The following is a 15,503-nucleotide window of genomic DNA, read 5'->3' as shown; positions in this document are numbered from 1 at the left end:
GCTTTGAATACAAACTGCTTTCTCTGCAGATGGAAAATGCTCCAGTTTGGGGAGCATTTTGTCTTCTGCAGAGATTTCAAAGGGTTTTTTGGAAGCCACCCCTTCTGTGCCAATTAGCTGACTGGTGGGCCTGAAAGCACATCTTCAAAGGAAGTTGCTTTATCTATCAGCTGATCACCGATGACTGGTGACCTCCTTTGGACTTTGACAAGTACCAATCAACTATCACCAACCTGTCATATTTGGCCTATGAAGGGTGGGTAAGGTAAGGCTCTAGCTTGCCAGTGGGTTCCAGTTTGCCCACCCCTGGTTCAGATGAAAAATAACTCTTTCCATTAGTGGCAGAGCATATGCCCGCGCTGCCCAGGATGGGACGGGGCCCGGGGGGCCCTCCCAGGTGCGGGATGGCTGCTTGGGTGCATGGAGTGGCGCACACACCTTGCAGCCAGGGGCGGAGCGAGCTGCCGATGGTGGACATTTGGCGCACTGCCCGCCCATGACTGCCAAATGTTACTCCCCCTCAGTGAAGACACCCAGGTCGGTCCGCCCCCACCACACACCCCTTCCTCTGCCCCTCCTTTCCATACACTGCTTTCATAAGCCAAATATCCAAAACCCATAGGCCAAAAGATCTCTCACACAAAGCTGCTCTGAATCATTCTTTGTGTCAGTTATATTGTTCAATTTCACCTTGGTGATATCCATCAGTTCCTGAGGTAACCTGAACCTAATGCTTTTTCTTTATTTCTGTGCAACATCCAGAGTTTTCATGACAGGTTTTTAGAATAAAGTTTAGCTGCATGATCACAAGTTATTTGGTTTGTCAACTTCCTTGACTCATGTAGCAGAGACCTAAGCAGAAGAGGTAAATATCTAAGTCAGGCTTCCTCAACCTAGGCCCTCCAGATGTTTTTGGCCTACAACTCCCATGATCCCTAGCTAGTAGGACCAGTGGTCAGGGATGGTGGGAATTGTAGTCTCAAAACATCTGGAGGGCCGAGGTAGAGGAAGCCTGATCTAAGTCCACAAAACCACAGTTTAGGCTTCTGCCACTTGAGGTGTGTTTGTGTATGTGTGCATTGCAAAATCTAGTACCTCCAAAGCACAGCACAACTGTGGGGATGAAACCCAGCCCACCTATCCAGCTTCAATATTAAGAAAAGGGCTGCATCTTGTTATTCTTACTAGAGGGAGGCATCCACGTAAAAAGCAAAATTGTAGAATCTGGAAGCACGGAGTCTCTAACTCACATACTGAGTTGCCTTTACACTTTTATTTCTAAAAGTTGAGGTGAGCCCACCCACCCATTGTTGAATACATAAAGTCATTACTGACATGTTAGCAGCTTGCATAACTTAGTGGAAAACTGTACAGTAAGATATAAAATCAATCTAATTTACCTGGGTTATCCTCATAGAACTGTCTGACAAATTACAGTCTATATTAGTGACTCTAGATAAATAGTTTGTGATTAGGGAAGAAAACCCTGTTTCAAAACTATTTTATGTTATCGAGTAAAAATACTTAACCCAGAGCTTTTCTAATATAGGCTGATCAATATAATATATCAATTCTATTTCACGTTAATTGCAATTAAGGTGCAGCTGGTTACATTAAACACACAAAAACACATCTCAGCTACACTACACACAGTGTTAACTGCAAGCCATTTAAACATAATGTGACATACAGAAATTCTTGTTTGGCTGTGCTTGTTGGTGATGTAGGGAAATCCTCCAGTCTACGAGGGAAGATTGGAAGAAAGCAAAACAAAAACAAAGCAAAATAAAGAACAGTCATGCAGAAGAATTAGTCATATTTGTAACCCACAATAAGACCAATTGTCTGAAAACACTAATTTTTTTAAGCAATGGCGTTTTGCAAGCATGGGGGATCCAAAGAATCCTCAGCAAACCCATTCATTTCAGTGCAGGTAACATTTCTGCCTGTACCAATAGGGCATGTGCAGAGCTGTTCCTGCCCCAGTTGGGAATAAGGAAGTCAACTCATGCAAGAGCCTCTTGGTTCCATTGGAGCACATACTATACTGTCAACAGAAGCAACAGCTACACTTTGAACCAACTTTTAATTGCTTCTTGTGAAAAACTTCAACTATCCTTCACGACAAGACAAACTTTGCTTGCCTATATTAAATTCATATTTATCTACAAATTATTGGGACTGATACAGATTCTAAAAGTGTGTTGGTGATGAAAATGCTGCCAAAAAATAAAGAGTGCTATTTCATATAGTACATAAATCAGAGGGAAATGGTTTGTAGCGTCTTGCTATTCTAGTTTAAGTGCTCAAGTGTATGACAATATCATGCAATTACAAGTGTGTGCCTATTAGAAATGTGAATGTATTAGGAAAATCATTCAAGATGCTCATGCAGAAAAGGTTGGTAGATTTGTTTTAAACACCCAAGCGCAAATATGAAAGTGAAACAATAGGGCCGCACTTAAAGGAAGTTCAGATTGTCTTATAAGATGCAACTATAAAGAATTAAAAACTATAAAGCATTTAAAAAAACCAAATTGCTGTTCTAAGAATTACTGTACACAGTGGATCTGTCAAGATAGAATAATATGAAAGGATATTGAAACTAAGTACAAAAATGTACATAAGTCATTTCATATAAATATACATATATAATAGAATCATAGAATTGTAGGATTGGAAGGGACCCCAAGGGTCATCTAGTCCAACCTCCAGGAAGGCTGCAATGTCATTTTCATCCCGTCACAAAAAACTGTACAGAATTCAAATAGTTATAATAATGATAATAATAAAATGAACAGTGGTATAAAAGAAATGGGATTGGGGATAGTTTGAAACTGATAAAAGCTTTTTGGTCAAATATATGCCAGAAAATAGGTCAAAGGGTAAGATACTCAGGGAGATCCTTTTAGGTTTATAAAAGGTGGCTGGTTTGACACACTTCAATGATGATGCAAAATCTGCTGAAACAAAACAGTCTTGACTACGGAAAATATTCTGTCACTTTCCTACTACGAACTGGCTGCTCAGAAATACTGTGCAATGTTATAAATATTTAATTTTAGTCATCTCAGATTATTATATTTTATGCAGTTGTATCTAAATGCTTGAAGCCTGACAGAAGAGTACACAAAGGCATTTCTTTCTCGTCACTTTGTCAGTTTTAGCTTACTTACATATGACAGCTCCTTGTAATCCAGTCACATAAAAGCCTTAAAAGAGCAGGACGGGCTATAATGGAGGCATAACTGCTGTTTAGAGAATATGTATCACTTTTTAAATTGTACACTCACTGGATATTTGGTGTGATCCCTTCCAGAAGGACAATATTAACACCGCCTATATGAGCAGTAGCACATGTCTCGGTCATCTTTTGATGCAGTACATCTTCAAACAGAAAAAAAAACATCACAAATGCGTTTGATGTAGTACAAAAATATGTATTTCCTGTATGCATATTTGTGTTGGAGAGGCAACAGGCAAAGCATAACGAAGATGCTGTTAAATTTTAATTCTAGAACAGGGGTTGTCAACAGGGGTGTGCATGTGCTCGCAGAGGGCTTTTCTTGTAGCCCACTGGGGTCCCTGACCCCACTGAAATTTGGCTTGAAAGATGCATTCTGCTGTAACCAATAGGGCAGGCTGCTGTGTTTGGTTGCAGGGTGTGTGTGGTGCCCGTAAGAGTTTCTTCAGTCTGCAAATGTGCCCATGGGCCCCAAAAAGTTGGCAACTCCTGTGCTAGAAGATATTTATCGTTATCACTGTGGTAAAAGCTAAACCACCTGGAAATAATTTTACTACCACAGTGGCATGCTATGAACATTTTTAATTTAAATAAATATTTTACGCTGATTTAATTCGATTTTTCTACTTACTTAAGTTTGGCTGGGAATTTTCTCTCTCTGTTACTGTGTATTTCAGTAGCAAAAGCAGGATTATCAAAAACGATCTGATTATATCACACACACTTCGCAAATACTATATATAAATTCGACAAAACAAGTATGTTTCTACAGATAATTCTTCTACCTTTCATTTTTTCTTTGAGTGTGAAACTGCCATGGATTCTCTTCAGTTCTGATTCCATCGTTAGCCCACCAATATCTGCTTCAAGATGTGTGCGATTTACCATGCCTATTCCAAAGACTATCAGGGTCACATGCTGCGGTTCTGATGTGACCAAACTGCGTTTCCTCTGTGTTCTACTTAAGCTGCTGTTATCCTGCTCATTTTCAAATGCAACCCTACATGCAGGTTCAGTAGGGCTCCGAACACCTACAAGAAAATGCATCGGATCAGGAAGTATTTAGGCAAAATTGACAAGACCAGAACCTACAATTACTTTAGTCATCAAAAGATTCACATGCTGCACCTATGTATAAATGCTATCAGGGCAGTTACTGCAGTAATACTCTGCTAAATTCAATATAGATATTATACACTGTAGTAAGGACTTGCCTATTAAGCCTGTGTAAGTGTGAACTAAGAATTCTGCATGTTCTGTATCTTCAAAAACTCTTACCTGCTGGATAAAACGTTTCAGAAGATTTTTCTAAAATCCCTGTTGGATCAGATATAAGAGAATAAAAGTTCAACAGTTTATACATATTTTGCCAGCACTCTGCAGAAGGTTCACTCTGCTCCGACACTGTAATTGAATCAGAGTCGTCCATATGAATGGTCACATGATCAACAACATCCTTTGAACCTTTCCTGGATACTTTAGAAGTCCTTCTTTCTGATCTCCCCAGTGAATTTTTGTTTCGAGATTCTCTTTTATTGTTCTCATTGTTCGATCGCTTGTTTTTTGCATTGTTCACTCTGTTGACACCATTGAGACTCCCGCGAGAGCTGCGACTGAAGTCAGAGGAACGGAAGTCTCTGTGTTTGCGGGTTTTGAAGGTGGGCGTTGGAGAAGCTGAACCAGCCGTGTATCTGCTGAGTTTGATGTCTGTCTGCGTAGCTTTGATGTCATCTATCATGGTACTGAACTGATGAATAAGACGAACCAGTGCCATATCTACATGCTGGCTTATAGACTGACATGAGATTGTAAAATTGCAATGGAAGGTGCTATAATGACGTTTGTTAAAGTCATGAAAAGCAAGGGCACTGGTGGAGTTTTGAGGTGTGCTCACTGATTTCTCCATTATAACAGCACTGATGCTAAAAGTTTCCAACATTAATGCTGGTTTGAATTCAAGGGGAGGAAGATTGACTGCTCCTTGCCTAAGAAAGAAATACAAAACATTTTTAAGATTCTGCAACAGCTAAATATTAAAATCATTCTCTTTTTGTTTTTTTTTTTTTTTTTTTTTTTAAATATTTTTTATTGCTTTGTTTTCCGGAGTCAAGATACATCGTCAATAATCCAACAAAGACTGTTTTACAATAAAAAAGAAGAAAAGAAAACAGAAAAGAAATAAGAGAAAATTTCATTTTCCAGATCTTTTTTCATTATCCTCTGGACTTCCCCATATCCTCCATCCCTGTATTTTTTACAATAAAAATTAAATAGCAAATTGTTACCTTGTTTCATATGTTCTTATAGTTTCATCTAATTATTCACTTTAAAAATTTAGACTTTTCTCAATCATAACCCGGTCACAGTCATATCCAAATTTCAATATTGAGGCATATTTTTCTCAAAACTTAGCAAATTCTCAACATTCAAATAACTTATAATGTTTTTGTAGATAGTCCTTAAACTTTCTCCAATCCTCTTCTATCGCGTCTTCTCCCAGGTCTCGAATTCTGCCAGTCATCTCTGCTAGTTCCATATAGTCCATCAGTTGTGTATGCCACTCTTCCAGTGTGGGTAACTCCTGTGCCTTCCAATATTTGGCTAAAAGGATTCTTGCTGCTGTGGTTGCATATAGAAAAAAAGTTCTATCTTTCTTTAGCACTCTCTGGCCCACAATGCCCAGGAGGAAGGCCTCTGGTTTCTTCTGAAAGGTATATCTGAATACCTTTTTCAACTCATTATAAATCATTTCCCAAAAGGCTTTCACCCTCGGGCATGTCCACCAGAGGTGAAAGAACGTTCCTTCAGCCTCTTTGCATTTCCAACATTTATTATCAGACAGATGGTATATCTTTGCAAGTTTGACTGGGGTCATGTACCACCTGTACACCATTTTCATAATATTTTCTTTTAAGGCACTACATGCCGTAAATTTCATGCCGGTGGTCCATAACCTTTCCCAGTCTTCAAACATAATGTTGTATCCAATATCTTGTGCCCATTTTATCATGGCTGATTTAACTAATTCGTCTTGGGTGTTCCATTTAAGCAACAAGTTGTACATTCTTGAAAGCACTTTCGTCTTAGGTTCAAGTAGTTCTGACTCTAGTTTTGATTTTTCCACCTGGAAGCCAATTTTTTTATCTTTTTTAAAAATCTCTAAAATTTGGGCATAATGGAACCAGTCTCGCACACTTCCTTTCAGTTTTTCAAAACTCTGCAACCTCCAAGTATCACCCACTCTTTCTATTAATTCACAATATTTTGCCCAGCCACCCCCCATATTAAGTATTTTTATGGCCTTAGCCTCCATCGGTGATAGCCACCTCGGAGTCTTATTTTCGAATAAGTCCTTATATTTAGTCCAGACATTAAACAACGATTTCCTTACAATGTGGTTTTTAAATAGTTTATGAACCTTTACCTTGTCGTACCACAAATATGCATGCCACCCAAAAGCGTTGTTAAACCCTTCCAAATCAAGGACATCCGTATTTTCTAACAAAAACCAATCTTTCATCCAGCAGAAGGATGCGGCTTCATAGTACAGCCTTAAGTCCGGCAGGGCAAATCCCCCTCTTTCCTTTGCATCCGTTAATATTTTAAATTTTATTCGGGGCTTTTTGCCCTGCCAGACAAACTTGGTAATGTCCCTCTGCCACTTTCCAAAACACTCCACTCTGTCCACGATTTGGAGGGCCTGAAACAGAAACAGCATTCTTGGCAATACATTCATCTTAACTGCTGCAATTCTTCCCAACAAGGAAAGTTTCAATCTTGACCAAGTATCTAAATCTTTTTTAATTTCAGACCAACACTTTTCATAGTTGTCTTTGAACAAGTTCAAATTTTTCCCAGTCAGATTAACCCCCAGGTATCTCACTTTTTTTGTCACGTTCAATTCAGTTTCCTTCTGAAGCCCATCTATTTCTGAAGGTGTCAAGTTTTTTACCAATACCTTAGTTTTTTGTTTATTTAACTTGAATCCCGCCACCCGACCAAACTCAGAAATTAATTCCAAAGCTCTTTTTGTACTAGGCACTGGCTCCTGTAATGTTAATACCAAATCATCCGCAAAGGCCTTCAATTTATATTGTTTTTCTCCGACCTGTATTCCTTCTACCTGCTGGTCCTTTCTAATCAAGTTCAGCAGGACCTCCAGGACCGAAATAAATAGCAAGGGTGATAGGGGGCACCCCTGTCGTGTTCCTTTTTCAATCTTAAACTCTTCTGTCACCACATTGTTTACTATCAATTTAGCTTTTTGGTCTGAATAAATTGCTTCAATACCATTTTGAAACACCCTTCCCACTCCCATCCCTTCTAAATTTTTCTTCATAAATTTCCAAGATATGTTGTCAAAGGCCTTCTCCGCGTCGATAAATATTAAAGCTGCTTTTGTATTTAAATTTGTCTGTAATAGTTCCAAAACATCCACGATGTTTCTAGTGTTGTCTGACAAATGCCTGCCAGGGAGAAAGCCTGCTTGATCCTTGTGAATTACTTCGTTTAAAACTTTTTTCAATCTATTTGCCAAAATATCAGCAAAAATTTTATAATCCACATTTAGGAGTGAGATAGGGCGATAATTCTTAAGTTGAGTCTTTTCAGATTCTGATTTTGGTATCAACATGATGAATGCCTCTTTCCACGATTCTGGTGCTCCCTTCCCTTCCATAATTTGGTTGCATACCTCCAACAATGGATGGATCAGGTATTCCTTCAATGTCTTATAGTATTTGGAGGTAAGACCATCTGGGCCCGGAGATTTACCTACTTGCATATTCTGAATGGCGCTTTCGATTTCTTGTTCTGTTATTTTATAGTTCAGGGTTATTTGTTTATCTTGAGTCAATTTTTGCAGGCCATAGCTTTTTAAGAATTCATTTATCTCGTTCTCTTCTTGATGGCCTTGTGTAAACAGTTTTTTGAAATATCTCTGGAAACACTTTCTGATTTCTTCAGGTTTCTGAAATACATTCACCATCAACCTCTAGGTTGGTAACAAAGTTCAATTTCTGTCTCTTTTTCAGCTGCCATGACAATAGTTTCCCACATTTGTTTGCCGATTCGAATGATCTTTGTTTCATCTGTTTAACCTTCCATTCTACTTCTTGATTTATCAATTTCGCATATTGTGCTTGATGGAATTTTATTGCTCTTAAGACTTCTTTGGATTTTGGGTTCAATCTCAACCTTTTCTCTCCTTCTTTTATCTTCTCCAAAATCTTGTCCTTTTTACCATTCCAGAGTTTTTTCCTAATAGTATTCTGCTGTATCAGAAACCCTCTCATAACAGCTTTACTTGCGTCCCAGATTGTTTTTTTCTCCACCGAAGTATTCAAATTAATTTCAAAATAATCCTTCATCATTTTTTGGGCCTTCTTTACAATCTCCTGATCTCTAAACAAAGAGTCATTCATTCTCCATCTAAAGGATCCAGTTGGTGTGAGTCTCAAGTCCATTTTCAGAGCGTTATGGTCGGAGCAAGTTTTGGGACAGATCTCTATTTTTTTGGTCTTAGGTGCCAGTCCTCTAGATACCCAGATTTGGTCGATTCGTGTCCAAGATAGGTGGGCCTCAGAAAAGAATGTTCCCTCTTTACCTAGAGGGTTCTTTATTCTCCAGATGTCAATCAAATCCATATTGTCTGTAAGTTCAAAGAAAGTCTTTGGTAGTCTGCCATCTTTAGTCAAGTTTTGGTTTTGTGACTTATCCATATGTGTGGAGACAACTCCATTCATATCTCCCATCAAAATGATGTTGTTGTAATCAATATAATCCAGCATTATCTCATGCAGCTTCTTGTAGAATTCTGATTTCCCATCATTTGGTGCGTAGATTCCTACTATCAGGAATTTTTCTCCTTGAGATTGTATTTCAATCGCCAAAATTCTTCCTTGTTCATCTTTAAAAACAAATTTTGGTGCTAGGCTCTCCTTTGCATATATCACTATTCCTCTTTTCTTTACTTTATCTGATGAAATAAATTCTTGGCCTAGTCTCTTGTTAATTAGTACTCTTCTGTGGAGCCTAGTTACATGGGTTTCCTGTAGACATATAACGTCTAATTGTTCCTTCTTCAATATATGAAAGATTCCTTTCCTTTTTTCAGGGGAATTTGCACCGTGAATATTCCAACTGAAAAGCTGCAGAGACATCCTGGATCAGTTTGTCAGCCAATGGGTTTGTCTCCCTTATCGTCTGTGTCTGGAGGTGGGTCTTTTACGTCGGGCTTGGGGAGTGCCCAGACGCCTGCGGTTCCTTTTCGAAGGTCTTCCCCGTAGTCACTTAGAAACTTATCTTGCTCCTCTGCCGTTCTGATTCTAACCTTCTTCCCTTTCAAGTTAAAAGATAGTCCTTGCGGGAATTCCCACCTGTAACGGATTGAGTTGTTTCTCAGTAGTCTTGCTAGGTCTTTATATGTAGTTCTTAAATCCAACAGCTGTTTTGGTATGTCTCTGAAGATTTCTGCTATTTTTCCCTGTACCACCAATGGATTTTTAAAGTGTAGGCCGAGTATATTATCTTTTTCTTGCTTGTATCTCAAAATGATCAAGCAATCTCTTGGTTTATCCTTCCTGGCCGCACTTCCCAATCTAAAGGCGGTAACAATTTTAAAGTCCTTCTCTTCTGCCAAACCCCAGAATTTGGATATTTCTGCTGTCAAAAAACCAGCCAAATCTTCCTTTTCTTGTTCTGGGATATTTCTAATCCTAAGGTTGCTCTCCCGATTTTTCAGTTCTGCCATAGACAGATAGGCCTGTTGTTCAGTAATCTGTCTACTCAGTGGTCTTACTTCCCCTCTTAATTCCTCTATCCTTTTTTTATTTTGGTCTGCTTTTGTATTCACTTCTTCGACTAGTCTTCGATTTTCCGTCGCAGTCTTTTCAATGTTACCTATCGCCTGTGTGTTTTGGGCAACTTGGTCTGTCAATTTATTAATTGTAGCTGTCACTTGATCTAATTTAACCGCTTGATCATCGGCCTTCTTGTTTAATGCAGCCAATTGCTCCAGTATTTCTTTAGAGACAGGGTCAAGCCCTCCTGCAGCCATGTCCTCTAGAGCTGGCTGTTTAGATTGTTCTTCCTGCAGACCTGTCACAATTGGGACAGATGATCTACGTGCCTGCACAGGCAAAGTTGATTGCAATAGTTCAGTCTGTTTAGCTTTCTTACCAGCCCTTGTTTTTGCTGCACCACTCATTCCACAGCTGTCTAGGCTTCAAGGTCAAATTGTAAATCCCATGGGAAAAGCAATCCAAAAGGAAGGTAAACATCCAAGCATAAAAGTTCCAAAACAACCAGCAGTTCTCAGAGGCTGATATTTCCACAATCCAGCAGGGGGAGCTCCCCAAAAGTTAAGGAAAGATGGAATTTTCCACCAATAAGTTCCCAAATGAAGTAAAATCCAAAACAAAGGGGGGACCCTCTAAGTTCACTTTAAACTGCAGAGAGTATGAGTTCTTTGTCAGAATATGTGCAACGGTTCCTTTTTTATAACTTGCAGAGTAGCCCAGTAAAACTTTGTATCTCTATGCACAGTCACCACAATCTGATGCTACTTTATGTCCAGGCAGCTCGAGAGCTGGGTCTTGCAACTTTGTAATCCACACAGAATGAAGGGGAATAACACAGTCTCTGTCCACTTATAACACAGTTCTAACTTTTCCTTAACTTTCAATTTATCAATTCCGAATTTGCAGAGTAAATTCCATCTTCTTTTAAACTCCTTTCAGCGCTTCAACTTTAAAGAAGCTTTGCTCAGTACTTTAAACAGGGACGGAAGACTGACTTCCTTTTTAGCGTCTCCCGTTTTCAGCCAAATTGCAGAAATTTGTTGTTCAAATAGAGTCTCAGATTTTCTTACTCACGAGTATGTAGTCTCAAATCGATTGATCATAGAAGAAAGGTCAGCGCTCATCAGCAGCAGCCGCGCGGCTTCACTTCCGCGGAAAGAGCGATGGATTCACAGCACCGCTACCCCCTCCACGTTCCGGAGCCCCTTACGGGGTCCCTTCCACGTTTCCGGGGTCGCTCTTGGTACCCGCCGAATCCCACGGCCACGGGCTCACTCTACCCGTGGTTTGTCTTGCTGGGTCGTCGCTGTGCCGCAGCGCACGACCCTTTTCCGCGGAGCCCCTCTTCAGCGACTGAAGAGGACCGCCATTGCTGTTTCGCGCCGCCTCCGGAAGTTTTCTTTCTCTTTTTGAAGGCTATCCCTTCATATATTTTGTTTAAGATATTAGGGAAGAGCCATAGTTCAGTGTTAGAGCAAATGTTTTGAATTTACAGAAGGTCCCAGCTTCAATCTCCGGCATCTTAAGAAAAGCCTGAACTCTGGAGAGCAATTGTACATCAGTTTAGACAATACTGAGCTAAATAGACCAATAGTCTAATTCAGTACAGTTGTACCTTGGGTGGACGAATGCCTTGCGACTTGAACGTTTTGGCTCCTGAACACCACAAACCCGGAAGTGAGTGTTCCTGTTTGCGAACGTTCTTTGGAACCTGAAGGTCTGAAGCGGCTTCTGCGGCTTCCGAACATTTTGGAAGTCGAACGGACTTCCGGAACGGATTCCGTTCGACTTCTGAGGTATGACTGTATACATATACAAGTATCCATGTGATTGCTGACACCCTCAAGGAACTCAGTGTCACATACTGACTCGAAGTGCTAAGTTTTAAATTTTGCACTGTTTTGCTTGTAAGCTTCTGTTGATGGGCATTTTAGCCACCAAAGCAGCCTAATGTTTTAAACACATCTATTCCAAGGTTAAAGTTTAAAAGCTGCAATTGTAACTTCAACTCTTTACTAGTTTTCAGTTCATAATTTCCTTAAAGTCTAGGATTAAATTATTTTTTACTTGTTAAGAAAAAATAAAGCAGATAGAATAGAATGAAGTAATTAAGCAATACGTTCATGCTCTTTAATGCTGAATGGATTCGTGTAACTTGACTACTATACCTTCGGGCTCTTTTGCTTCTCCTCTCTTTTGCTGTATCTGAATCCACAATATCTGCCCTAAGGCAATCCAGAGTCCCTGAGAATGAAAGATGCTCTCCAAAGTACATCCTGTAGCACAGTGGTGCTGCATCCTGAGACTGAATTCCTGTGTGGCTTAGAAGTGGTTTGAAAACAACCTATTAAAAATAGAATCAAGTTATTTCTTTAGAGCTATAAAAATTGCTCAACACTTGCAGAAAACACAGCTGCAATCTTAAAAGCATCTCTCATTCTTTAAGCATTTCAAAATGACAGTATTATTGGAATAATATAGAGTGTTCAAATCAGTGTGTAGTCCAAATCAGAAAGAAAAACATACATTTGTAAAAACCAGGCTCAAGACACAAGTGCTCTCTGTTCCTCTCTTTCTTTGATGTGAATTCCCTCTCCATTCCATTTGAGTAGAATATGGCAAAAAAAACCCTTCGTTTGAGCAGGAGACTGTGACAAACCCCTCCCTGAACCAGGGAATTCCACCAGGTGTTGGTCCAGGACAGGCAAGTTCAAGAACATGGCAGTAACCTTGATGAGAAAAGCGGCCCCAATAAAATGGGTGGTTGCCCTGCCCCTGAAGGTCCATGTTTTGAGTAAGGTTGGTGTAAGTGTCCATGAACCATATCCCCTGTATGATGTCTCTGTGCCACACAGCCACTCGCTCCAGGTTAGCCTGCCACAAGGGTTCCGGGAACAGCCTGTTTCAGCAAACAATCTTTCCCCCAAAGGCTGGAAAGATGGCGCTGTGGCTGCAATGCAGGCAAGGGGGCAGAGGGAGAAAGATGGAAAGGGGCAGATGATTAACTGCAGAGGAGAGAGGCAGCCAAGTGAATGGAGACATATGAATAATGCCACCTTTCAAGGAAGGATTAAGGAGGGGTTAAAGAAGAAAGGGGGCTCGCTACCCTCACTGCCATGCTGACATCGGAGAGAGCCTAGCACAAACAGTACCTGCCCTGAGCATCTGCCACTACTGCAGGAGACCCAGCATCCAGGCATCATGAGAACTGGCTATTGCTGTGGCAGCGGTGGGATTTGTGCCAGCACCGTCACCCTCTCCCTCCTCCACCCTATTTTTGGATGAGGCCCCTGATGTTCAATTTCTGTCCAGCTCCTCCTGAGGAAAATACCTGATAGTTAGGGGCCATAATCTCTCTCTCTCTTTCCCCGTTCCGTTGTATTCTGCAAACCCTGTAAGATAACTCTGCTATACCCCAGAGGTCTATAGCTCACACAGTGGGAAGCACTGGTCTAGATCAATGCACAGGTGCCTTCCATTCTCTGCTTAGGAGAGCTGCCAGACTCGCCTCAGTTCAGTGGCCTACTGCTCTCATGGCCCAATATCAGCAGTGTGTGATATGCCTTCAGTTATTCTGGGATGGCAAGATATAATTATTACTCATTTCAAAGGGTGTCATTTCATAATGAGATGCTGGTGAGACATCACAAATTGATTCAGAGAAAGAACCTTTTATAGGTTAGGGGGAAAATGAAATACTGGAGCAGCTAAAATGTTACCATAATTGGACACTGGGGTAACTATTTTAGCTCCTTCTTTGGTTTCTTGGATAAGTTATTTATCCTCCAGTTTTAAAGGCAAAACACTCACCTGGGCATCTGCAAGTTGAACTGCAGGAAATCCCTGGTTACCTTCCTCGATTCCAGCAATGTCATCCTGACTCGTACTGTGCTGTGAATGTGTACCATCCAATGTGTTCTGATCACTGGACAATACTGTATTGAAGTCAGATGCTGACGGTATAGTTGGAAGATTTGGAGCTACCCCTACAAAACAGTTCCTGCATTAATTATCCAGCAGCATATGTAGTGCTAAAATATGTAAAGCTGTTTAGTTTACTGAGCAAGATGAGAATTAAATTCAAGTCAGGGAAGAGGGAGATTTTTATGATACAGCACCAGTTTCTGCTGGCATATCATCTACTCACAGAGGAGGAGGAGGAACTGAAGTATGAAAATTACCACCCGCAAGCTGTATTCCAGCTGGTTTAAAACTATATCCTTTAGTGCCTGGAGTCTGTACCACCTTTGTTTAGAAGGACAGCATGATAAATGACCTTAAGTCTCCGATCATTTGGCAAAGCAAAACATCTTGACACAAATATCACGTGACCCTAAGGGTCCCTTTCCAACTCTACAATTCTAAGATTCTAATAACTGCTTTGTCTTCACCCTTTTATTTTTGAGAAGGGGAATTAATGGCTGGCCTTTCTTTAGGAAATCAAATGCCTGAAGTTGCCATTCTGGTTTTTCCACAACCCATGGCCTTGATAGCAACTTCATGTTCACAGATGGCATATCTCTGAAAACCAGATGCTGGGGAGCAAACAATGAGGGACGCCCTGCTAGTGGGTTTCTGGAAGTATCTAGTGAGCTCTGCTGGGAATGTAATACTGGACAGGATAAATCAGTAGTTCAATCCAGCAGGACTCTTAGAATCATAGAATTGTAGCGTTGGAAGAGACTCTGAGGGTCATCTTCTGAAATGCAGGAATCTCAACTAAAGCATCTATGACAGATGCCCATCCAACCTCTGCTTAAAAACCTCAAATGAGAGACCACAACCTTCCTGATGTTTAGTTGGAATCTCATTTATTGTAACTTGAAGCCATTGGCTTGAGTCCCACCCTATAGAGCAGGAAAAAAGAAGCTCGCTCCAACTTATGTTTCTACTTTGTCTGAATGTAGCAGCCCATGCCTGAAATTTATCAGATTCAGTTAGCAACCAAAGAAGATTATTTCTAAATGAACAGTCAGCTCCTTAAGTATTTCATAAGAACTGCATACAATAGTCAATATTCAAGCAAACACTGAATTTCCGATCAGTACCTGTTGGCAGACTATTGTGTGCAGATTTGGTGACGGGAGATTCTTGAACCACACTTCCTCTGTTGCCCACAGCATTTGACATCCAGTTATAGAAACTCACAGATGATGGTTCCGATAATAAAGGATGTTCAGATAACATTTCAGAGGGCATGGTGTTCACTAGGATATAAAATAACAACTGACCACTTCATGTACCATAAAACGTGGGTTCTGTAGTTATACTTGTGATATATTTTTCAACTTCTGACAGACAGAAAAATATTTCAAAGCACACAGAGAATGTCAACTTGAAAGCTCTTGTTAAATAAAAATATCACAATTTGGGAATGAAGAGGAGGGAAGAAGACATTTGCCCATACCTCTCACTGAGCTATCAGTCATTTCCTTCCTGTGCTTAAATGAACACGTTTA

General features: G+C 40.3%; 1 protein-coding gene across 37 annotated transcripts in view; it reads right to left on the bottom strand.

Moving 5' to 3' along the window:
- Positions 1–15,503, bottom strand: part of BLTP1 (bridge-like lipid transfer protein family member 1) — a 108,329-nt gene that overhangs the window by 37,764 nt on the left and 55,062 nt on the right. For 22 of the 37 annotated variants that reach the window (XM_083456876.1, XM_083456887.1, XM_083456910.1 and 19 more), the window contains exons 43-49: positions 15,093–15,251; positions 13,855–14,030; positions 12,213–12,388; positions 4,523–5,229; positions 4,030–4,275; positions 3,294–3,387; positions 1,691–1,741 (exon numbers count right to left, since the gene is read on the bottom strand). In XM_083456876.1, coding sequence (XP_083313002.1) covers positions 1,691–1,741; positions 3,294–3,387; positions 4,030–4,275; positions 4,523–5,229; positions 12,213–12,388; positions 13,855–14,030; positions 15,093–15,251 — 1,609 coding nt within the window. The remainder of the gene's footprint in view (positions 1–1,690; positions 1,742–3,293; positions 3,388–4,029; positions 4,276–4,522; positions 5,230–12,212; positions 12,389–13,854; positions 14,031–15,092; positions 15,252–15,503) is intronic. The other 15 variants (XM_083456898.1, XM_083456878.1, XM_083456912.1 and 12 more) reach the window with 1 other exon arrangement.

This window comes from Podarcis tiliguerta (genome assembly GCF_965153285.1).
Source record: "Podarcis tiliguerta genome assembly, chromosome: 9".
NCBI classification, from domain to species: Eukaryota; Metazoa; Chordata; class Lepidosauria; order Squamata; family Lacertidae; genus Podarcis; species Podarcis tiliguerta.
Note: the sequence above shows the minus strand (reverse complement) of the source record. Positions and strands in the feature narration are given on the sequence as shown.